Source organism: Odocoileus virginianus, chromosome 31, assembly GCF_023699985.2.
Source record: "Odocoileus virginianus isolate 20LAN1187 ecotype Illinois chromosome 31, Ovbor_1.2, whole genome shotgun sequence".
NCBI lineage: Eukaryota > Metazoa > Chordata > Mammalia > Artiodactyla > Cervidae > Odocoileus > Odocoileus virginianus.
Genome location: NC_069704.1, coordinates 27957450 through 27982709, shown reverse-complemented (window position 1 = coordinate 27982709; position 25260 = coordinate 27957450). Strand labels below are relative to the sequence as shown.

At 41.3% G+C, this 25260-nt stretch overlaps 1 protein-coding gene, 1 non-coding gene and 1 pseudogene across 2 annotated transcripts in view; 1 reads left to right on the top strand and 2 right to left on the bottom strand.

Moving 5' to 3' along the window:
- HSD17B3 (hydroxysteroid 17-beta dehydrogenase 3) overlaps nt 1-25260 on the bottom strand; it is a 57174-nt gene that overhangs the window by 22511 nt on the left and 9403 nt on the right. The window contains exons 3-6 of the mRNA XM_020888976.2: nt 6481-6556; nt 4560-4667; nt 3465-3532; nt 2266-2301 (exon numbers count right to left, since the gene is read on the bottom strand). Coding sequence (XP_020744635.1) covers nt 2266-2301; nt 3465-3532; nt 4560-4667; nt 6481-6556 — 288 coding nt within the window. The remainder of the gene's footprint in view (nt 1-2265; nt 2302-3464; nt 3533-4559; nt 4668-6480; nt 6557-25260) is intronic.
- Nucleotides 8277-8380, bottom strand: LOC139032520 (U6 spliceosomal RNA). Its single transcript, XR_011485061.1, has one exon. It is a non-coding gene; the product is annotated as a U6 spliceosomal RNA (small nuclear RNA).
- LOC139032338 (CDK5 and ABL1 enzyme substrate 2-like) lies at nt 8570-9782 on the top strand (annotated as a pseudogene).

Below are 25260 nucleotides of genomic sequence, written 5' to 3'. Positions count from 1 at the left end.
GCCCTCAAACTCATTCTCCAGTTTTGCCCTTGATAGAGAACTCTAGTGTTTCCAGATGGTTCCTTTGGAATAATTAAATGATACTAGTCAACATTCAGAAAACTAAGATCATGGATCTGGTCTCATCATTCCATGGCAAATAGATGGGGAAACAATGGAAACAGTGACAGGCTTTATCTTTTTGGGCTCCAAAATCACTGCAGATGGTGACTGCAGCCATGAAATTAAAAGATGCTTGCTCCTTGAAAGGAAAGTTATAACCAACCTAGACAGAATATTAAAAAGCAGAGATATTACTTGCCAACAAAGGTCTGTCTAGTCAAAGCTATGGTTTTTCCAGTAGTCATGAATGGATGTGTGAGTTGGACCATAAAGAAAGCTGAGCACTGAAGAATTGATGCTTTTGAACTGTGGTGTTGAATAAGACTCTTGAGAGTACCTTGGACTGCAAGGAGATCCAACCAGTCCATCCTAAAGGAGATCAGTCCTGAATATTCATTGGGAGGACTGATGCTGAAGCTGAAACTCCAATACTTGGGCCATCTGATGTGAAGAACTGACTCATTGGAAAAGATCCTGATGCTGGGAAAGACTGAAGGTGGGAGGAGAAGGGGACAACAGAGGATGAGATGGTTGGATGGCATCACCAACTTGATGGACATGAGTTTGAGCAAGCTCCAGGAGTTGGTGACAGACAGGGAGGCCTGGCATGCTGCAGTCCATGGGGTCACGAAGAGTTGGACACAACTGAGCAACTGAACTGAACTGAACTGAACTGAGTCATGTTTTCAACTAACATGGCCATCTTGGGCATGACATACTTAGAAGCTAACCTTCAATTTATTTTCTTTTTCACTTAAGGAAGTTAGCATCTACCAATGTATAAAATATATTTTTTTAAGCATTTTTCTGCTAAAAGAGTCAGAAAGTTGTCAAATACATTTGGGAAACCCTGTGATCAAATGGACCAAGACTAAAAGATCGATGTATACATTAATGGAAAGGTTTTAGTGGTAAGGCTGCAGACAACAGCGGGAACATATAAAACTTTCAGTTATATGGGCTGAGGATTTTAAAAAGCCATTGACTGCTCAGCATAAAAAGAATGTATATTTACCAAAACAAACAAAGAAACAAACCAATGGTGAAAATAATTTTTGTCAGCTCAACCAAAAATATATATATTTTTTTGTTTTGGTCTGCTCAGCATCTACCCCCCTTTCCTCTGGAAAGCAGTCTTCTGCTGCCAGTGTGTGTAATGAAGACGAGACTGTGCTTCCCACTGCTTTCCAACAAAGGTTCCAGTTTCATGAAATCAGTCATGCCTGATTCATTGCTGACGTTCCACTGAACCATCCAGAGCAGTTCTTCCAAGCACAGTTGGGAATTTTGTGTACCAAACAAGATGCCTAGCTGTGGGAGTGAGTGCGGGCTAAAAGTCCAGGGTTCACTCAAGCCATTTAGATGGCTTTCATCATTCAGAGGTAAAGGAAACATTGTTTTCACACAAAAGCATCATCTACTCATCAAGCATAGGGCTATGTCCACTCTCAGGCAGCATCTTTCTCCAAACTGTCTGCCCAGACAATTTGTCTACCTTTTTTTTTATTCACACAAAGGTACAGCATAAGATAGCTTTGTGGTAGTCATGGCTATAAATGCTTATGCAGTAAATTCTAATAAAAGGACCTGAGTGCTGAATGGTACTTGACATACCATTTAGTTCAATCCTCAATACATTAATAGCAGATGAAGAATATGAAGTTCAAGGGAGCTAAATAGCATGCCCAGTGCTGTCTACTTAACTAGCAACTGATCTGGAATCAGAATACATATGCCCTTGAACTTCAATTCAACAAATATTTTTTTTAACAACAAGAGTCTATAAAATTCAAACCACAGTCTCTGTCCTTTTTCCAAACAGAGTGAGCTTTCCTCTATTTACAAAGACTAAATTCAGAGGAAGGTACTAATTTTTATAAGTTTCTTTGGAATCCTGAATTCATCATCATCAGGCCTCATATGTTCTGACATAGGACAAAACTGAATGCAGAAATAAGATTCAGATGCTAGGGAGAGTGAATCCACTGTATTTCCTTGATAAAAAAAAAAGACAATTAAAAGGCTACTACATAGTCTTTCAATCAAGTACAGTTCAATTTTAAAGAATTCTACATTTACGGGGAAGGGGCCAGTTCTCCTGAGTGGCCAAATTCCAACAGTTACTACATTTTAATGCATTGAGCATATACATTGATTACATACCTTCACAACTGAGGTGATGTTACAGTGGATGAGGCTCTGTAATAAATAATCACAATCATGATTTAGCTGGATCATTTGAGAAATTCTCTTGAGAAATATTGTGCTAAAGAACCACAAAGTGGGCAAAAGTGTGTGCCTCAATTAAGAGTTTCCTTGAAAATTTAGGGAGGAATATGGACACTGTTTCTCAAAGGGAGATGGTTAATTTCCAGCTGAAGGAAGGGAGGTTAGTATATGTGGGTCTAGAAGACACTAACATAAAGATTATAAAGATGAATGGTTGTATAATACAAAGTAGAGGTTCTGGGCTACAGAAGCCAGAAAAAGAAACTACTAGAATTACCCAAGACACACAAAGAGGGAAAGAGGGACAGACACATAGACAAGTACAAATGCAGACATAAATAAAGAGAAGCAGGAATGGGATGAGCTTAATGAAAAGACACAGATTTATGCCAGAAACAGGGAACATGGAGTTAGATATGTGGCCAGAAGAGGTTTGGTGAGAGGTTCAGCAGTGTCCAAGCAATCTGGCATTATTCGTCCATGCAGTACACTTGGGGCTTACATAGAACCTTAGGACTACTTGCAGGATTGGGGAATAGAAGCATCATAGCCTGTTCGAAATTAGTATAACCCTTTGATTTCAAAGGTCAAAGCCTAGAGAAGAGTCAAAATACAGTGCCTTCAAAGACTGTTAATGCATAATAAATTTACTCAAGACAAACAATGACAGTCATGGGTCTGAGTTAAGCTTGTTGAACTTACAACACCCTCAGCCACAAAGTCTGTATTATGGACTTCCCTCACACTGAAAGTTGAATGAATCTTATGACCTTGAAAGGTAAAGAAAGCCAAAGAGCTGGCTTTCTCCCACTGAATCCAGAGCTATGAATTTGTTAGGAGCATTACCTCCCTTATAAAGCACAGTGTGGAGCCCCCAAAAGACTGGGGACAAGTGAATTTTGATGTGTGGAGAAAAAGGAAGATGTTTTTTTCCTAGAGATAGTCCAGAACAGTGATACCCTTCACTATGTATCAAGTACTCAGGTGAGTACTTAAAGGCGACACCTCCAGTCATCCACCTGGATTGCAGAATTTTGGCCACACTCCCATCACCCCTTCCCAGCCCTGGTATTACCCAGTTGGGGGCTCAGGACTCGGGGAGAGGAAAACATCCACAGAACATACAAGCCTACCTGGATGTCATCTGGCGTGTTAAGGAAATGGCTTGGGAGAAGGTTTGGAAGCATTCCAACATTGTTGACTGACCAAGAAAAGCAAAACAAAAAGATATCAGAAGACTCCATGGCAAATGTCTATTGAAAGCCTTAAAAATTGTCATATTCAACCCAGAAATTCTTCTCTTGGGAGGTTTTCCAAGAAAGCATGTACAAAACAATGTATATAAAAGGCTGTTCACTGCAATATAATTCAATAACAGTGAGGAAATTGGAAGGGAAAAAACTGTGGTGCAATAATACAATGCAGATAAAATGTATCATGATGCAGCCATATAGTGGGATGCTATGCGGTTATTCAAAACTATGACTGCTCAGAGTTTTAAAAACCTGGGAGAACATTTTTGATGTATAATTTTTTTAAGTGTTGCAAAACAGTATGTAAGTTTAATCCTTATTTTGAAAATACGCATGTATGTATCTGGAAAGATATGTACCAAGGTGCTATCTCAGGCTGTTAAAGATTTTAAGGAACTCATAATTCTTTTATGTGTTCATCTGCTCTTTCTAGTTTTTCTAGAGTACATTTTACGTTATTATTAGTAAACATGCAATTATTTTGAAAATTAAAATCCTCCTTCTCTCTACAATACACTGTACTGTGTATGTGATCACAAAACAGATCATCTAAAAATTATCACAGAAAAAAATTGTATCTTATTTCCCAAATGAGAAACTCTATCCTCAAATAATCATACTGACTCACTACTTCATGAATCAATCACAGCAATATTTGTTTATTGAACTAATTCCATTAGACCAAAGTTTCGCTATTCCTGTCAAATGTCAACATTCAGTGAAAGAAAAGCATTTTAATACTAGGAAATATGGTTGGGAAGATTGAAATTATGTAGGTTTGCTACATTTCAAAACCATATACAAATTTGTTGATCCAATAATGCCTTTTGCAGAACTGAACTTTAATATTTGGTTTAATGCTACAGCTTACAGTCATGGGTTAAATTTAAGCAACTACTGAATAATCAACTCTCACTAAGATAATTATTTCACTGACTTATTTCGACAAGCTTTGCATTATTGCAATTTACTTACCTAAAATTCCAATTTCTAAGTCTTTAAGTTTTTCTTTAATATACTCATAGATGTCATCTTTGGCAAAATCTGCTTGTATTATCTTCACGGTACTTCCTATCGTCCACTCTGCATTAGAGACAACAGTTATTTTTCAATGAACAAGTGTCCAAATCCCCCTCTTATCTCTATTCCCCTAATACTCCCTGAGTATTACCTGAACAGAACAGAAACTTAAGAGCACAAGCCCATCATCTTAATTAGAAACAAGAAATGGCTTCAGATAAATGCTGGAATGTGCTAAAAGATTTGTGAATGATGGTTTCTGTGTGATTCTAAGATTCACTGCAGTGACAAGTAAAGGCATTATAACAAATTTAATACAATAGTTCTCAAAGCAAGGTCCACAGACCACAGCATCAGCACCACTGGTAACTTGTTAGAAATAAAATCTCAGGCTCCACCCAGACCTACTGAACCAGGAAACCCTGGGAGTGGGCCTGGTGATCTGTTTTCACAGCACTGGGGGTGACTGTGGTGCATGCTCAAGTTGCAGACCTGCGGACTAAGGGCTGTTAGAGCGAAGTGTGATCCCTGTGCTCGGTGAGTATCAGGTCCTCTCCATGTACACTCAGAAACCCTTTGCATTTGTCCAGCACTTTGGCATTTATAAAAACAGTTACACGCAGAGTATATTTTTTAACATTCTCAAGAACGAAGTAGGTATTGTCTCCACTTTCTGGAGGAGAAAATTAAGGCTCTAAGAAGCTTACTAGCTTGACCAAGGGCAACCACCCCCTGCTCCCTGCAAGTTCAATCCTCTTTCCACTAGTCTATGTGGAAAGAGTCTATGTGAACTAGTCTGTGTGAACTATGTCACTAGTCTATGTGAACTTTCCTTCTGTGGGAGCTTTCTCTTGGATATAAAAACTGCAGGCAGATTTCACTAGCTGCTGCCCACTCAGCTCTGGAGTTAGATCCAATATTTCTGGGGCAAGTGATCTTTAGGCATAGTCTGGGGACACTTCAAAGACACTACTTGCTTTTCAAAAAGACAATAAAAAGTGCACAGTAAGGGAAATACTGAAGAACATCATAGTCCTGCTCAAAGTTATTTCAGATCCAGTCAGAAAACAAAAGAAGAATTCACTGCTTCAAGGGCATTGAGCCTCCTCATTGTGATTGTTCAGCCACACTCCCCCATGGTCTTCTCTTATCCCAAATTTCTTCCAGGGAAATAAGACTGTTCCCAGACAGCCTGCTATGGTCTTCTTGAGTCTTCATAGTTGAAAACTCATTCCTTTGCATTGAGTTTATTAATCACTAAGTTAATAATTAATTATTAAAATTCAAATGCTCAGAAGGGGATATGATGATCATTATTAGTAACTAAAAACACTTAAGAGTGGATCATCAAAATAAAACATTATAATATAAATCCTATCTCTTAAGGTTGTATAGTGTACAACCCTCACACCATACATGGCAGCCCTGAATCAAATCTTTTTTTGTTTTTTTAAATCTAACAACAAGCAGTGAGCATTGTCTCTCAACCCTCTGCAAGGAGCAAAGCACAGACATAGGGAAGGGAAGTCCCTGCTTTTGAAGGAAGTAACTGAAGCAATCAGACAGCTGAGGCCTCTGGGGAGGGGATCTGATTCTAGAGACAGAGACACTAGACCCAAGAAAGGAATGGACCTATTTGTAGGGTGAATGTGTTTCTGCTTCATGAAGCCCAAAGAATCACTGATGAACTAAAGAGAGCTAAAGCCACTTATGTCCTGCCCTTAACTTTGTAAACTGGGCTCCCCGAAGGAGGCTGGTACCCCAGGCACCAGAGAGCAAATGTAGGGAGGCTGACAGATGCCTCCACAGGCAGAATGTGAGCAAACCTGGCAAGTGGGCTCCACAAACATCTCCCTTATTTCTTGGAGTCACTCACCAATCTCCGCAGCAATGGCCTGTAGTTTTTCCAGTGTCCGGCTGATAAGCACGACATTGAATCCCTGTCTTGCTAACTGAAGGTAGGGATGGGAAAATCGAAAAAGAGATGATAAGAAGAAAGGAAGGCTTGTTATATTAAAGTGAGTTTGGGCATCACCCATCTGGTCATAGGGTGATATGCTTGATCTTCCTAAGTGTAAATGTGCACAATGTGACAACGGTTTCTAGGTTAAGTAAAACAGCCACACTGGGCCAGGCTAAAGGTGACATAATACCAGTAGTTTATTTGTGTATGTTTATTATATGCCAGGGCTTCCCTCGTGGTCAGCAGTAAGAATCCACCTACAATGCAGGAGAAGCAGGTTCAGTCCCTGAGGTGGGAGGATGCCCTGGAGCAGGGCATGACAACCTACTCGAGTATTCCTGCCTGGAGAATCCCATGGACAGAGGGGCCTGGAGGGCTAGAGACCACAGGGTCTCAAAGAGTCGGACGGGACAGAAACAACTGAGCACATATTACATGCCAGGAACTATTATTCTAAGTGCTTTTTTGTACAGATCCACAATCTGAATGCCTTCTACCTGAAGCATTAAAGGTCAGATGTGTGTTGGAATTCAGAATTTGGGGGATTTTATACTATAATCTATGTAACAAGTTCTAGGGCCGCAACCTATAATAAAAAAAAAAAAAATTCTGCAGCAACTTTTGAGCTGCCTCCTCTTCACAAGGATGTTCTTCTTGTGGTTCTCTTCACTCAGGCAGTCATGGACCCGAGCCCTCTCTTTCTGTTCTCTGGCTCCCAACAGGATAGAAAATGAAATAGGGAGCTGGAGAGCAAATGGATGTTTTCCTGAGATCAGAAGGAACTCTCTTCAGAATGGACAATGCCTCGACTCACAGGGGCAGAACAACAATGTGCAGAAATGGCATGCGTTAATATGGCCCAGAGGACACATGTGTTGGGTGGTCACAGACTGGCCCAGACTCCTCACACCTAAAAATGCTACAGGTAAGAAAAGACAGAGCTTTGCCTGAAGAAAAACAGGAAAACCAACGTTCATCTGGAGAGAAACAGACAATATTTGAATTAGTGACAAAGGACTCATGGAGTCCTATCCCAAGCCCACAGGTGCAAGGCCGCGCGCCAAGGCCACAGAGGCGGAGCCCAGAGCCAAGGTCATCTCCAGAAATGACTGAGCCCCTTTGTAACCGCTGCCAAAAGCCCTCAGTCTTTATCAGCCAGTTCCTGACCCCATATTAGGCAAAAATGCCCACCCCGCTCCCCACCCTACAGTGCCCTAACCAATCACTTAAGGCTACCCTTCCAGCAAGAATTTTCTTTGTCTTGAGGCTCCAAAAATTGGCTACTAACCCAGGAAGAGTCATCTTTCCCTGGTCTATCAGGAAGTCGGCTTGTTATATTTGCAGCGTCCCTCACTACCTATTCAGAAGTATCAATTCTTTCAGAACTATCTGTTCAGAAGTATCTATTACTTCCCTGGGCTCTCCCTTGAGCCAGTCCACGTTCTAATAGCTTCCTGGGGACTCTCCCCTGGTCTGTCAGGAGGTCAGCCCACTGTGCTTGCAGCACCTTCATTATCTCTGCTTTTCGTTCTTAATAAAGTCACTCCTTTCTGAAATACTCTGCCTGGAAATTCTTTTCCAACCCAAGCTCAGACTATGGAGACATGGCTCAATTAACTGAAATCCTTCTTAATGTTTTTAATTAAATGAAACTGTTACAATTTTAAACTATGGTAAAATACACATGACATAAAATTTGCCATCCTAACAACTATATGGAATGTTTCACAAATTTGCATGTCATCCTTGCACAGGGCCCACGCTAATCTCTGCATCGCTTCAGTGTTAGCCTGTGTGCTGCCAAAGCAAACACTATGCCAAATTTTCACAAGTTATATTATAAAAACACTTCAGCTGAATTGAGGACTTTACCATATAGTCTCCAATAGCCAATATTCAAGCCTGTGGTCTCAGAATCACCCAAGAAGACATCAAACAAACAAACAAAACAATTCCCACCAAAACCATCCAGTTAACAATCTCTGAGGGCGGTGGCCAAAGCATGTGCAGCACCCCGATCGTTCCCAGGCCCGTCCCCGGCCAGGCTGCCAGGGCCACCCGACCCAGCAGGTGCTGCAGAGACAAGGGGACTCGAGGTGCAACCTGGCTGCAATCCTCTCCCTCGACGGGCAGCCCCAGAGTCTGGGCCTGCGCGCTAAGAAGCACCTGCGGGCCTGCTGCAGCCATCTGTTGCTGGAACCAAGGGCAGGGCCGTGATGCCCAGGGCCTGCTCAGCCCTCAGACTGGGCCAGAGCCTGGACAGGCAGTGCCAGAGAAGGCTTGTGGCCTGCCCTCGAAAGACGCAGAGGGATGTGCCTCATTCAAAGAACCAAACATATCTGGATTCCCAGACCCAAAGGCATGGAGGAGACTCACTTCATCAAGGACACAAGGCAGTATGACTCCAGGAGCCGCAGGACTGCGCTGATCTGCGCCTAGGGGTCCCTGCGTGCAGCCTTCTCAGGCCCACCCTACAGAGGAGGCTGCGGGTCAGTGACCTGAGGGTGGACCGCCAGAAGCAGGCGCATCCCTCCAGCGGCTCTTCTGAGACAGTCTTCCAGCTGGGGGCAAGTGGAAAGGTTGTGTCTTACGTCAAGTTCCTGTGCTCCACCAACACCCTGGTCACACTCAAGACAGACAGCCCCGGTCCAGCGGCCCCACACTCTGCCGGCTCAGAACTAGGGGACAACGTGGGGATGCCCTGGAGTACAACCCCGACTTCCTGGATGACTCTTAGGGGCCCTGTGGCAAGCACAAGCGCCGCCCTCATGTTCATCTGCTACATCTCCACGGCCGTAGGGTACATGAAGCCCTCCAACCTCAAGAAGGACATGAACAAAACCTTCCCAGAAAAGTCCCTGCATATCGAGCTAATGCTAAGCAAAATTAGAACTTTAAAACCAGAAATGCCGAACCTGTCCAGGAAGTGTGGTTTGGAGCCATGACGGTGTCCATGTCTACCCGTACTTGGAGAGGTTGGTCTTGCAGGGTGAGCTCAACAAGCAGAACGCAGGTTCTGCCCCAAGACCAGCAGCGACCTCCACAAGTGTGACATGGAGCAGCTCATCGATAAGTTAAAAGAAAGGTTTCAATTCAACAGATGCTATCTAACTGGGTTTGAGTTCATGGTGCTCGTGGTCTTGCAAGCTGTTCTCCACCTTCCCAAGAACCAAGTGTTCCCTCATTACAATGCTTCACTGGAGCTTCCCTGGTAGCTCAGCTGGTAAAGAATTCACCTGCAATGCAGGAGACCCTGGTTTGAGTACTGGGTCAGGAAGATCCACTGGAGAAGGGATAGGCTACCCACTCCAGTATTCTTGGGCTTCCCTGGTGGCTTAGTTGGTAAAGAATCTGCCTGCAATGTGGGAGCCCTGGGTTCGATCCCTGGGTTGGGAAGATCCCCAGGGAGAATGGAACAGCTACCCACTCCAGTATTCTGGCCTGGAGAATCCCATGCACTGTATACTCCATGAGGTCACAAAGAGTCAGACACGACTGAATGACTTTCACTTTTTTTCATGCAGCAGTTCTAGCCCTGCCGGCCTCCGTTGCGCTCCTGGCACTTCATGAGTCCGAAGGTGGGCTTCCGGCGCTGGAGCGTGGATGGCGGCCTTCCCTGGCTGGTACCGCTGCTTTGCCACACCCTTGCTTCCTTGGAGAGACATTGCTTCCATTCCAAAGCACAGCACACTGCCACAGTATTTCTAGGACCCCCCTCCTATTTTCTTCTGTGAACAAAATGTGGAATTTTGTTATGGTTTCTTTTTATCCTGTGCCTGGGACTGGTCTGGCATCAGGACTTTGATTTACAATGTGAAGTGGTGAATCCTGACAGCATCTCTCATCCCTGCATCACCCAGCCTTCTGCTACCATCATTGCCACTGCGCTAGCATCTGGTAGAGACCTTGGTATCCAGATCTCGCTGCAAATCATGGATTTCTGGAGTTGACCTGTTAGAGCATTAATCTAGGCTACTTGGGGTTTTCTGACATGGAAATCACACTATGGAACCCTCCTCCCCTCTGCCAGTTTCCCTCCCAGCCAAGGACAGCCCCTTGGGGGTGTCTGCCCACCTCCCCGTATCCATTAGCAGAGCTCTGGCATTAGCCTAAAGCCAATAAGAGCAGGCCCCTAATTGGTTTGGGTCTCATTCTTTCACTCTGGGATCTCTGTTCTTCCAAGGATCGCATCCCCTAGGTGTCATGTAACCCAACAGGCCTCTCAGCACAGAACCAGCCCACCCCAGGCAGGGATCTGCCTCACCAGGAAAACCCCATTTGCCTGTGACTCTTAGGACCTTCAGGATGACTGGATTGCTGGCTCTTGATTTTCCTAAGCAATATTGTGGAGAAAAAAGGTATTTATTGTCATTTAGAATTTGGTTCTTTGCTTTTTTTTTTTTTTTTTGCAAGGAAACAAAAGCTGGCTAAACGAGGTCTGTCAAAGTTGTGATTTCAACCACATTTGACTCTCCAGCAAGGAGGAAAGAAACCACTTCAAGCCCTGCCTCCCCACATGGGTGGGGGCCCAGGCCTTCTTCTTCCCTTGAGGGAAGTGGAAGTCACCTTGTCTGGAGCAGACACCTACCAAGCAGACCCCAAGCACTGGTCGTTGCCCTCATAGGCAGTTCTGGGCCCAGCACGCCAGCTTGTCCACACTACATGTAGCCCAGGTTTTCCACTTGCTGCTCCACCAGAAACACCAAAGACCAAGGACTAGAGCTTCTCCTTCACAGGTCAGCAGCTCTCGGAAAGAACGGTGTTAGCCAGACCATTAAGCTGCTTCCCTACTGCTGTCTCATGGACCTGTCACTGGAGGGGCTCTAGGACAGTCCCACTTGCATCCTACCTATGTGGACTGGTGCTTTTGCAGAAAGGAGATACCAGCCCTCATCAGAACACTCAGCCACCAGCCACTAAACCGAGACCCCAGCAGGAGTGCAGACGAGCGCTCAGACCCTGCTGGCTGCTATTCCTTCTTCCTAAGTTGCTTACACGGGCTAAGGGGGACTTCAAGGTGGAGTGTGAAGCCCAAGTCTGTATTCTCACCTAATTTACTGAGTACCTTTTCCCTGTACACCCCAAGAAGTGAAGTCGCTCAGTTGTATCCAACTCTTCACAACCCCATGGACTGTAGCCTATCAGACTCCTCCGTCCATGGGATTTTCCAGGCAAGAGTATGTCCCCCAAACTAGATGTGCACCAAGGAAGGCATGAAGAATGAAGCTGCTGGGCCCCAGGCAACTCTTCTAGAAAGTGACCTGTCCTGCCACCACAGCATCTCAAGGACGCTCCTGTTACAGACACTGCAAGGGACCAACTTCCGAAATGTATGTCCTGGTCTACAACTAGCCTTGAAGGAGGCTACCATCTTCCTGGGTATTTCTATATAGATTTCAGAATGGCTGATACAGTAACTGAAGTTTGCGTGTTAATGTGGTGAGAATTAGTCATTTACCAAACCTCTCTGTAACCTTCCCTTTAGTGCGCTGCTCGCTTTTTAATAATATCAAGAGCTGCCACTGTGTTGTACTCACGTGAAGCCAATATAAATTTTAACCTGAACTGTCGCTGCCTAGAACCAGCCCAGACACCTGTGTCCAAGGGCATGGGGCCACTCTTTTAGCACCTGAGAGGTGCTGTAGACTTAAATGAGTGCTAAGCGGCTATTTAACCTCACTATCTAGATATGCGTCATGGATTTGTTTGCAAAAAGTAACATATTTGTGTTTTAAGTAAAATTTGGTTTTGCAAAAAAAAAAAAAAAGGAATCTCTGGACTCAAAACCTCAGCATTTATGTCTTTTTCTATTTTGATTTATTAAATTACAGTATTAAACACACAAGTATATTCTCATTGTAAAAGTTGTCCCCACTGCCCTCACAGTCCCATTTCCCCATCACTGCTAGGCTCCTGCTATCTTTAGTTTGGTGTTGATTCTCCTTTCTAACTTTCTCCATCTACATGCTTCCATAAGTACATACAGAAATAGAAGTTTGTTTTGTGGTGTTTCTTTTTTTCACGCTTTATAAGTGGCATTCTGTGTGTGTGTGCTAAGTCACTTCAGTCGTGTCTGACTCTTTGCAACCTTATGGACTGTTACCCACCAGGTTTCTCTGTCCATGGGATTTTCCAGGCAAGAATAATGGAGTAGGTTGCCATGCCCTCCTCCAGGGGATCTTCCTGACTCAGGGATTGAACCCACATCTCTTACATGTCCTGCATTGGCAGGCAGATCTTTACCACTAGTACTATCTGGGAAGCCCCAAGTGGCATTCTAAGCTTGTCTTTTTTAGCTTAATGATTTGTCTTACCTCTAAGTAATGCATCTATTTCTACTATACTCCATGCTGAGCCACTTGACTCTTTTTATTACTTCATAGTGCTCTTTAGTTCACTTTTGGGTGAGCATTCAAGCTGCTTTGAAGTTTTCCTGTTATCAATGTCACTACAGTGAAAACCCTTCAATATTCTTCTTTGTACATACAAGTGAATTAATTCCTAGAGTGGATAGCCAAGAGAAGAAGTGAAATTGCTGGGTTAAAAGGTACATCACTTCTAAATTTTCACAATATTGCTAAAATGCCCTACTTTAAAACTATACCGTCAAAAACAATTGTAGATACTTCTCCACACTCTGGCCTATATCCTACATTAGAAATTTTTTCTATCTTTTTCAACCTAAAAGTCAAAAAATCATATCCCTTTACTGTTTTGCTTTGCACTTCTCCAACTATCAGTGGGACTGAATATTTTTGTATGTTTATATGTGAATTACCAGCATGTAGGGCTTCCCAGGTAGCTCACCTGCCAATGCAGGAGATGTGAGTTTTGAACCTGGATTAGGAAGATCCCCTGGAGGAGAAAATGGCAACCCACTCCAGTATTCTTGTCTGGGAAATCCCACGAACAGAGGAGCCTGTGGGGGGGGGGGGGGGGCTCCTACAGTCCCTAGGGTCACAAAGAGTCAAACATGTGACTGAGCAATTGAACACCCACACACAAGTACCAGCATATACCCTTTTTATCATTTTGCATTGAAGTATAATTGATTTAAAATGTACTGTTAATTTCTGCTGTTGTTTGTCGTAGTTCAGTTGCTAAGTTGTGTCCGACTCTTTTGTGACCCCATGGACTGTAGCCCACCAGGTTCCTGTGTCCATGGGATTTCCCAGGCCAGAATACTGGAGTGGGTTGCCATGTCCTTCTCCAGGGAATTTCTCCTGTACAATGAAGTTATTCAGTTATACATATATATATATACATTCCTTTTTTAATATTATTTTCCATTATGGTTTATCATAGAATATTTTATTTGTTTTTCTCTTTTTGTGACTGGTTTATTTTACTAAGCATGTCATCAAGATTCATCCACATTGTAGGATATGTCAGAATTTCCTTCCTTTTCAAGGTTGAAAAATACTGTGCTATATGTCTGTATCACATTTTGTTTATTCACCCATCATCAGTGAACCTTTAAGTGCACGTTTTTTGAAAAATTTTCCCACTGTGCCTACATTTTTAATTTTTATTGGGGTATAGTTGATTTACAATGTTGTGATAGTTTCTAATGTACAGCAGAGTGAATGAGTTATCCATTCCTTTTTCAGATTCTTTTCCCATAGAGGTCACGACAGAGTATTGAGTAGAGTTCCCTGTGCAATATAGCAGTTCTTATTAATTATATATTTTATACATATGATGTGTATGTGTCAATCCCAATCTCCCCTGGTAACCATAAGTTTATTTTCTACAGCTGTGACACGCTTTCTGTTTTGTAAATTTGTACCATTTCTTTTAGATTCCACATATAAGTGATATCATATGATATTTGTCTTTCTGTCTGACTTCACTCAGTACGACAATTTCTAGGTCCATCCATGTTGCTGCAAATGGCATTATTTCATTCTTTTTTATGGTTGAGTAATATTTTGTTGTGTATAATCAACAGAGGAATGGATAAAGAAGATGTGGTACATATCATAGAATATTGAATGTAGTTCTCTGTACTATACAGTAGGACCTTGTTGTTTATCCATTCTCTGTATAAAAGCTAATATCTGATAACCCCAACCTCCTAATACATCCCTTTCCTAATCCTCTCCCCCCTGGCAACTTCCAGCCTGTTGTGTTTCATAGATAGTTTCATTTATGTCATATTTTAGATTGTATGATATTTGTGTTTTTCTGACTTACTTCAGTTAGTATGATCATCTCTAGTTTCATCCATGTTGTGGCAAATGGCATTATTTAGTCCTTTTTATGGCTGAGTAGTATTCCACTGTATGTGTGTACCACATCTTTATCCATTCATCTGTCAATGGACATTTAGGTTGTTTCCATGCCTTGGCTATTGTAATTAGCACTGCTATGAACATAGGCGTACATTTATCTTTTTGAATTACAGGTTTGTCTAGATATAACCAGAATATACCCTTTGCCCATTCTACTCTTTGGGTTTTCATTTTCTCATCAATTTGTAGGAGTTTGACTTTTATATATTCTTGGTATTAATTATTTGCCTACTATATATATATATGTAACTATCTTCTCCTTTGCTTATGGTGCCATTTCCATACATTATATTAATATAATATTAATTTAATGTTATCAAGTTTGTTAATATTTTCCTTATTTTTTGGAATTTCCTTTATGATTTTCCCTAACCTCAAGGATATAAATACATTTTCTTATAACCCTTTGTAGTTTGTTGATTTTTGTTGCTGTTGTTTATTTTTTGAGAATAGTATGAAGTTGAAATCATCCAGTATTATTTTTTTTTCAAAATGGGTGGCTAATTGTCTTGGCAACATTTTTCTATTTATCCATTTTCTTCCTGATTTGAAATACTAGTCGTATGCCCAGTTCTCATATGTATGTGGGTCTGTCCTTGACCTATTTGTTCTGTTGCACTGGACTGTTTGTTAATTTCTGTGTCAGTGCCACTTCTGATCATCTTATAATAGGCCCTGATATCTGGTATCTTAGGAAGTCTGTACTATTTGTTATTTTCTTTCAAAATGTTTTTGTGTTTTCTTCTTTGTTTAATTTCCCAAGTAAATGGTAAAATTGTATTTTTAATGTATTATATTGAAATTAGAGATATTTAAGGAGAAATTTATATCTTTGTAGCAATCAGTTATCTCATCCATAACATGTTATTTATTCAGACCTTCTGCATTCTTCTAAAACTTTTAGAAGTTTCTTCATAAAAATCTTGGAAATTTCTTGTTAGTTTGCATTAGTTAGGATAACTTAAGCTTCTATAACAAATAACTCCAAAATTTCAGTGGCTTCACACAATGAAGTTGGTTTTTATCTTATAAAACAGATTGTATTACTCATAATTCTTTAGGACCCACAACTGAGAAAGACATTGCCACCTTCAACTTTAGGTTTCTAAGGTTGCCCTGGCTGTTGACATCCAGCCAGTAAGAGGATTGAAAGAGGGTGGAGAAGATAAAACCCTTCCTTAACCACCTAGACCAAATGACACACATCATTTCCACTTGATTTCACTGGGCAAATGTCACAAAATTCCAGCTAGATGTAAGGGAGTCTGGGAAATTCCCTGGCTGGATAGCTGCCTACCAGCTACAACTTTATACAATGGAAGAATAGAGATTTGGGGGATACTTAGCTGTTACAGCCACCAATATCTTAGGTTTATCTGTGGCCATTGTGAATTAAATTATTATGAATAACTAAATCAGGCCAATTTATATAATGGAATACCATACAATACTGAAAATGAATGAACCAAGTTCTACACACACCAGCATGAATGAATTCCAAAAAGCACAGTATTGATCAGAAGCAGAAACAGATTCCAAAAGACATATGAATCAATTTATATTAAGTTCAAATCAAGTAATGCAACCAAATGTATTGGGAGACACACACATGCTACAGAACTCTTCTAAAGTAAGGAAATTATTAACACAATGTTTATGATAGTGTTTACATCTATGGGGGTGAGGGAGGGGAAAGACAAAGGCAAGACACATGTGACTGTATGGCAAGCTTCAAGGGAACTGGTGAGGCTGTATTTCTTAAGCTTGGTGATAAGGGATACTGCACTCATTTTAACTTTTATTTTTGTAACCACATTCAGACATTATATGAAGAAGGATATGGCAACCCACTCCAGTATTCTTGCCTGGAAAATTCCATGGATTGAGGAGCCTGGCAAGCTACAGTCCATGGGGTCGCAAAAAGTCAGACACAACTGAGCGACTTTCACTTAGACATTATATACATTCTTGTCTGGTACATCTCCCTCCCTCCACACACAGCCACAACATACCACAGTGAATTTAGGATATTCAAAGCCTGAATCAGAAATTATAGGGTTGAAGTCCAGCCACACAGGAACAAAGCAATGAATCCAAGAAAATATAATTAAAAGCTGCTGCTTTCATTTAAGGCAAGATGAAAGGAAATAAGCTTACACTGCAGCTGGAGTAATTTAGACTGGAATAATTTAGACATTAGGAAGAAGAAATTCCTTGCTGAAACAGCATAAGACACCATCATATATTGCCAGTACATGTAGGATAATATTCAAGACTAGAGAAAAGCAGTTGTTTTTCTTGGGTTGGGCTGAGCCAAGGGATTTTAATTGAAGAGGCAACTCTGTGCCATTACCTGTATCTGCCAGGATCAGATACAGATACAGATCTGTCTTGAGAAGAATTCTAACAGCTTGTCTGACACACTGGAGCTTGTAGCGTTTTTACCATCCCAGATGTTGGGGGATGGCACTAGAACTGCCCAGGTATGAAGAAATTAAACCAGACAATCTTTAGTCGGATATTTTGCTTCTAGCACTCTGGGCACATTAATAGCCAAGAATGCATGTTTACATATATTAGAGTGATGAAAAGTAAATCTTATAAAGTTTAAATATATATTAAACATATTATATCTATATAAATATTAACATCTATAGTAGTAGGGGGTCAGTTAAAATTGGTTCAATAGTATAGAGGAAAATCTGGCAATGGTATCCAGTACTTGAGTGCACACACCCATTGATCCAACAGTCTTTCTGATAGGGATGTATTCTTGGATATTTGTAGGTTTATCTTCAAAGATGTGTCTTGAAACATTATTGTAAATACAAAAATAAAAGGCAAGCCCGTCCCAATAAAAGAAACATAGTACATCGCTGGGATAGGATAACCTGAAATCATTAAAAAGAATGAGGGCTATCTGTTTGCCTTTGCTATGGCAAGATCTCCCTGTTACATTATTAAATGAACAAGCAAAGTTTAAACAAGGGTTTATGGTTGTGGGACTCAGGATCTCATTTGTGCTCATGTGGGTAAAAGGTAAACAGAAGGAAATTTCTGCTCAGAGACTGATAACAAGCTAGTAAAACTTGTCCCCTTCTTCTTCCCAGGCATGTGACCAGATGACACTCCTGGTCTTTCTCCTGGTTGCAGGACTGAGTACTGTCAATGGGCTGCAGGACGCAGACATGCTTATGACCCAGGTCCAATCTCAAAGAGTAGCACAAAGTCTTACAGGATAGATGAAGAAGCAAGCCAGAAGGAACTAGACAGAGCCACTCACCAGTCAGGAAAGTCTCTGGATTGTTATGCTGAAATTACTCTGTACTATCAATCTCCATATCAACATGTAAGTATGGATATAGCCATGGTTTTCCTTTACCTTTTCTGAAAGGAATCTCAAGACATTGTGAACGCTGGTGACCTTTACAGAGAAGGGCCAGGTAAGGGCAGGAGTGAGGAGAGTCCTTTATTTCTCTTTCTATGCCTTTCTGTGCTGCTTGAGTTTTCTAATTTTATACCTGTATTATTTTATCTTTAATAGGAATTATATGGGCAAAGAGATAACAATCTTTTTTCCTCTTTTCTTCCTTACACTTCTTTGAATTAAAAACATATACATTCTATGAAGACCTATAAGAACTTCTAGAACTAACACCCAAAAAAAATGTCCTTTTCATCATAGGGGACTGGAATGCAAAAATAGGAAGTCAATAAATACCTAGAGTAACAGACAAATTTGGCCTTGGAGTACAGAATGAAGCAGGGAAAAGGCTAATAGAGTTTTGCCAAGAGAACAGACTGGTTATAGAAAACACCCTCTTCCAACAACACAAGAGAAGACTCTACACATGAACATCACCAGATGGTCAATACCAAAATCAGATTGATTATATTCCTTGCAGCAAAGATGGAGAGGCTCCATACAGTCAGCAAAAGCAAGACTGGGAGCTGTCTGTGGCACAGATCATGAACTCCTTATTGCCAAATTCAGGCTTAAACTGAAGAAAGTAGGGAAAACCACTAGACCATTCAGGTATGACCTAAATCAAATCCCTTACGATTATACAGTAGAAGTGAGAAATAGATTGGAGGAATTAGATCTGATAGAAAGAGTGCCTGAAGAACTATGGATGGAGACTTGTGACATTGTACAGGAGGCAGGGATCAAAACCATCCCCAAGGAAAAGAAATGCAAAAAGGCAAAATGGTTGTCTGAGGAGGACTTACAAATAGCTGTGAATAGAAGAGAAGCAAAAGGCAAAGGAGAAAAGGAAAGATATACCCATTTGAATGCAGAGTTCCAAAGAACAGCAAGGAGAGATAAGGAAGCCTTCCTTATCAGTGCAAAGAAATAGAGAAAAACAATAGAATGGGAAAGACTAGAGATCTCTTCAAGAAAATAAGAGATGCCAAGGGAACATTTCATGCAAAGATGGGCACAATAAAGGACAGAAATGATATGACCTAACAGAAGCAGAAGATATTTAGAAGAGGTGGCAAGAATACACAGAAGAACTACACACACAAAAAATGATCTTCATGACCCAGATAATCACGATGGTGTGATCACCAACCTAGAGCCAGACATCCTGGAGTGTGAAGTCAAGTGGACCTTAGGAAGCGTCACTACAAACAAAGCTAGTGGAGGAGATGGAATTCCAGTTGAGCTATTTCAAATCCTAAAAGATGATGCTGTGAAAGTGCTGCACTCAATATGCCAGCAAATTTGGAAAACTGCAGTGGCCACAGAAAAAAACTGGAGAAGGTCAGTTTTCATTCTAATCCCAAAGAAAGATAATGCCAAAGAATGCCCAAACTACCACACAAATGTACTCATCTCAAACGCTAGTAAAGTAATGCTCAAAATTCTCCAAGCCAGGCTTCAACAGTACATGAACCATGAACTTCCAGATGTTCAAGCTAGATTTAGAAAAGCCAGAGGAACCAGAGATCAAATTGCCAACATCTGTTGGATCATCAAAAAAAGCAAGACAGATCCAGAAAAACATCTACTTCTACTTATTGACTGTGCGAAAGCCTATGACTGTGTGGACAACAACAAACTGTGGAAAATTCTTCAAGAGATGGCAATACCAGACTGCCTGATCTGCCTCTTGAGAAATCTGTATACAGGTCAGGAAGCAAGAGTGAGAAATGGACATGGAACAACAGACTGGTTCCAAATAGGAAAAGGAGTATGTCAAGGCTGCATATTGTCACCCTGATTATTTAACTTGTGTGCAGAGTATATCATGAGAAACACTGGGCTGGAGGAAGCACAAGCTGGAATCAAGATTGCTGGGAGAGATATCAATAAGATTGCTGGGAGAAATACCAATAACCTCAGATATGCAGATGACACCATCCTTATGGCAGAAAACAAAGAAAAACTAAAAAGCCTCTTGATGAAAGTGAAAGAAGAGAGTGAAAAAGTTGGCTTAAAAGTCAACATTCAGAAAACTAAGATCATGGCATCTGGTCCCATCACTTCATAGAAAATACATGGGGAAACTGTGGAAACAGTGACAGACTTTATTTTCTTGAGCTCCAAAATCACTGCAAGTGGTGACTGCAGCCATGAAATTAAAAGACGCTTTCTCCTTGGAAGAAAAGCTATGACCAACCTAGACAGCATATTAAAAAGCAGAGACATTATTTTGCCAACAAAGGTCCATCTAGTCAAAGCTATGGTTTTTCCAGGAGTCATGTATGGATGTGAGAGTTGGACCATAAAGAAAGCTGAGTGCAGAAGAATTGATGCTTTCGAACTGTGCTGTTGGAGAAGACTCTTGAGAGTCCCTTGGACTGCAAGGAGATCCAACCAGTCCATCCTAAAGGAAATCAATCCTGAATGTTCATTGGAAGGACTGATGCTGAAGCTGAAACTCCAATACTTTGGCCACCTGATGCGAAGAACTGACTCATTTGAAAAGACCCTGATGCTGGGAAAGATTGAAGGCAGGAGGAGAAGAGGATGACAGAGGATGAGATGGCTGGATGGCATCAATGACTCAATGGCCATGAATTTGAGTAAACTCTGGGAGTTGGCTATAGACAGGGAAGCCTAGTGTGCTGCAGTCGATGGGGTCTCAAAGAGTCGGACATGACTGAGCAACTGAACTGAGCTGATATAAACATGACCGGCCATCAGGGAAGTGCAAATCTAAACCACAATGATATGTTACTGCACAGCTCTCAGAATGGCTAAGAAAAAAAAAACAGTAGCAACACCAAATGCTGGTGAGAATGTGGAGAAAATGGACCACTCACACAGTGTTGGGAATGGTACAATCAAATCTGAAAAATATTTTGGCAATTTCTTGAAAAACTAAACATGTAGCTACCACTCTGTGCTGTCCTTAATCACTCAGTAGTGTAGCACTCTTTGTGACCCCACAGACTGTAGCCTGCCAGGCTCCTCTGTCCACGGGGAATCTACCACACCAGCTGGAAACTGCACTCCTGAGCATTTATTTCAGAAAAAAAATTCACACAAACTTATATATAAATATTTATAGAAGCTTTATTTGTGTTGCCAAAATACAGAAACAACTTAAATGTCCTTCAATGGATGAATGGTTAAACAGACTGTGGAACCTCCATATCATGGAATTCTGTCTAGTACTGAAAAGGAATAAAATATTGGGACACCCTGGATGAATCTGCAGAGAATTATGCTGAGTAGAAAAAAACCAATTCAAAAAGGCTACGAAGTATATGATTCCATTTATATAGCATTCTTAAAATGACCATGTTATAGAATTGGAGACCAGATAAGCATTTGCCACAGGTTAAGAAGGAAGTAAGAGACATAGAGAAGATATTCGTGATTACCAGGGTGGGTGGAGAGGCGGGGGGAGGAAAGAATTTGGAGTTGGGGTTAGCAGATACAAACTATTTTGTATAGGGTGGATAAACAACAAGGTCCTATTGTAGCACAGGGAACTGTATTCAATATCCTGTAATAAGCCATAATGAAAAGAATATGAAAAAGAATATATATATAACTGATCATTTTGCTGTGCAGAAGAAATTAACACATTATAAATCAACTCTACTTCAAGAAATAAATAATGAAAGAAAGAAAGAAGGAAGGAGAAAGAAAGAAAGAAAGAAAGAAGGGAGGGGGGATACAAGTGGAGGTGGAGGTATTTATAAAACAGCCACACAAGGATTCCTTATGGTGATGGAAATGTTCTGTATCTTGACTGTATGGATGTTGATACCCTGAGTTATATGATAACTTTGCAAGATTGGGTAAAGGGTACATAGGATCTCTTTGTATTGTTCCTACAGCTACTTATGAATCTATAATTATCTCAAAATTAAAAGGTTAGTTTAAAAAAAAAAAGTTAAAGGAGAACTAAATAAATACAGGAAAATTAGGTAACAGTGTATATGCTCCCTAAGGGCTGGGCAGAGCTGACTATAACTCTGAATGACTGGAACCCTGGGAGGCATTAAATATGCTCATGAGCCTAACCTATTTGATAGTTCACATTCACTGAGTTTTCTTGTGGTCTCCAGTGATTAGAGGTAGATTTTGGCTATGGATCTCCCCTCCCCCAACAACTAGCCAGCAGATGGTGTGTTGCAAAATGCAAACAAGTCTCAGACCAAATCCTACCAACAAAAACATCTGTCAGTGAGCAGGCATCAAAGCAATTATGAACCTGTTCTCATAGCTTAGTGGAATCCCAGCCATCTGTCCCTTAGGCACTCTGTGAAGGCTCATCCCAGGTACATATGATCATGTTCTGGGGGCAGGGTGCGGTCAAACTTCTGGCAGGGTTAGGTGACAGAATCCTCCACTCTCGGCAGGACACAGGGCCAAATCCATTCAAGGTCAAGAACACCACTCCGCTGTGCTCACAGATACCACATCCTTGTTCACAGGAGGGCAAAAGAGTCTGTACAATACTTCTAGCAAATCCACACATCTTGGAAGATACTTCCTCAGGAAAATTCTTTATAACATTTCTTAGGCTAAGGGGCAAACTCTCTAATGCAAATCAAGTTAGCCGAAGCACAGATGTTGATGAACTCTGATTTAGCATCTTTAAAAATTAGCTGAAACCTGGATTTAGCCAAAGTCTTGGCAAAAACAGCACACTCTCTGGGTAACTTGCAGCAAATTTAATAAAAGGCTGATCTACAAAGCATGAGTAGTGTGTGGAAAACCCATGATATTCTGGAGCTATTAACAACAGCAGTTGTGAACCTGAAAGGGTTGGGAGATGAACAGGTACCAGAACCAGAAGGTGGAGAGGGCTGCTCAACATAGCTCCGGCCTTTAGCAGAGGGACACAGCCCTCCCTGACCCACAGAAAGACCAGAGAGAAAGCCAGCTTCACATTCCTGACCCCTCTTACCTGTTGCCACTGTCTCCCAACCCCCACAAACCCTGCTGAAACCAGAGGCCAGCTGAGGTCCCTGGTGCAGGACAGCCTCCTGGGGCACGGAGGAGGGTGAAGAAGAGCAGAGAGTGAATCCTGAGAGGGCAAGTATTGGAAACTCAACACACACCACCTCTGGACATTATCTTCAACTGTTAACCCACGGCAGAAATGTGGACTCACTAATCTTAAAGACAAATTTACCATACAACCCAGTGATTCCATTCCTAGGTAATCTACCCAAGAGAAGTGGAAATTTACATCCATGCAAAACAGCACATAAGAATATTTACAGCAGCATATTATATAGCTCCCAAGTGGGAACAACCCACATATTCATCAGCTAATAAATGAATAAACAATCTGAGGTATATCCATATGATAGAATATTATTCTGCAATAAAAACTAAAGAACCACTGACACATGCTACAACATGGATGAACCTCAAAAATACTCTGAAGGAAATGAGGCACAAAAGACTGCATATTGTGTGGTGGTATTTGTATGAAATGTTCAGAAAAGATGAGTGGCAGCCTAGGACTAGGGGTAGGAATGGGGGATTAACCATGACCAGTTGTCAGTGATCTCATTAGGGTCATTCAGTTCAGTGCAGTTCAGTTGCTCAGTTGTGTCCGACTCTTTGCGACCCCATGAATTGCAGCATGCAAGGCCTCCCTGTCCATCACCAACTCTTGGAGTTCACTCAAACTCATGCCCATCGAATCGGTGATGCCATCCAGCCATCTCATCCTCTGTTGCCCCCTTCTCCTCCTGCCCCCAATTCCTCCCAACATCAGGGTCTTTTCCAATGAGTCAACTCTTCGCATGAGGTGGCTAAAGTATTGGAGTTTCAGCTTCATTAGGGTCATTAGGATGATGGAAATGTGCTAGAACTGGAGAGTGATGATGGTGAAATCTTTGGTCAATTTACTAAAAATCATTGTACTGTACACTTAGGTGAATTTTATGGTATGTGAATTATACCTCAAGAAACTGTTCAAAATAACTGACTCACATATATATCATATTATGCATGCTGAAGTATTTTAAAGCAAATTATACTCAGTCTAACAGCTGATCTTCAGTCATAAAGTATTATTACAAGTCCCACCCCTGACCTGGAATCTGCAAAGGTTTCACTTTGTAAAAAGACATCTATATATATATATATATGTATAATATAATATAATTAGGAGTGATATTCTGGGTTCGATCCCTGGGCCAGAAGAATCCCTGGAGAAGGGAAAGGCTATCACTCCAGTATTCTTGCCAGGATAATTCCATGGACAGAGGAGACTGGCAGGCTACAGTCCATGGGGTCGAAAAGAGTCAGACACCACTGAGTGACTAACACCTTCCCTTTTTTTTCACTCTGCATTTGTTGTTTCTTTAAATAGTTGATTTCCTAGTATATTTTTAAATGACATGCAAAGAAATTTACTCACAGACAGTTTGGCTGCAACATAGCTAAGGAAAGGAAATAAGCCATGGAAAATCTCTCAAAGACTTTTGTGTCAATTTTGGCTGACCTGAGAGAGAGAAAGCTTCATTCAGACCAGACTGAACAAAGGAGAGGGTAGGCAGAGGGTCCCTAAGAGAAACACATTTTCAGCGGTGCCCATACCACACTTCCCTCTGAAAAAACAACCACCATGGAAAAACTAAACCAAGAAGAGTGAACCCCAAGGTAAACTATGGACTCTGGGTGATAATGATGTGTCAGTGTATGTTCACCGATCATAGCAAACTTGCCACTCTGGAGTGTCTATGGGGACAGGGGGAATATGTGAACTAGCTGCACCCTCTGCAAGATTCTATGGTCAGTCTAGAACTGCTTGAAAAACTTAAGTCTATTTTAAAACTTTCAAAATAAATAGAAAATTAAAAGATAAAAAAAAATTAAAAATAAGAACTGTCCAATTTTAAGGCTAGTGATATCATGAAGTCTTCTCTTTCTCTCTTGGAAAATCCCCCACCTCCCACCCCCACCAGCCCTCAT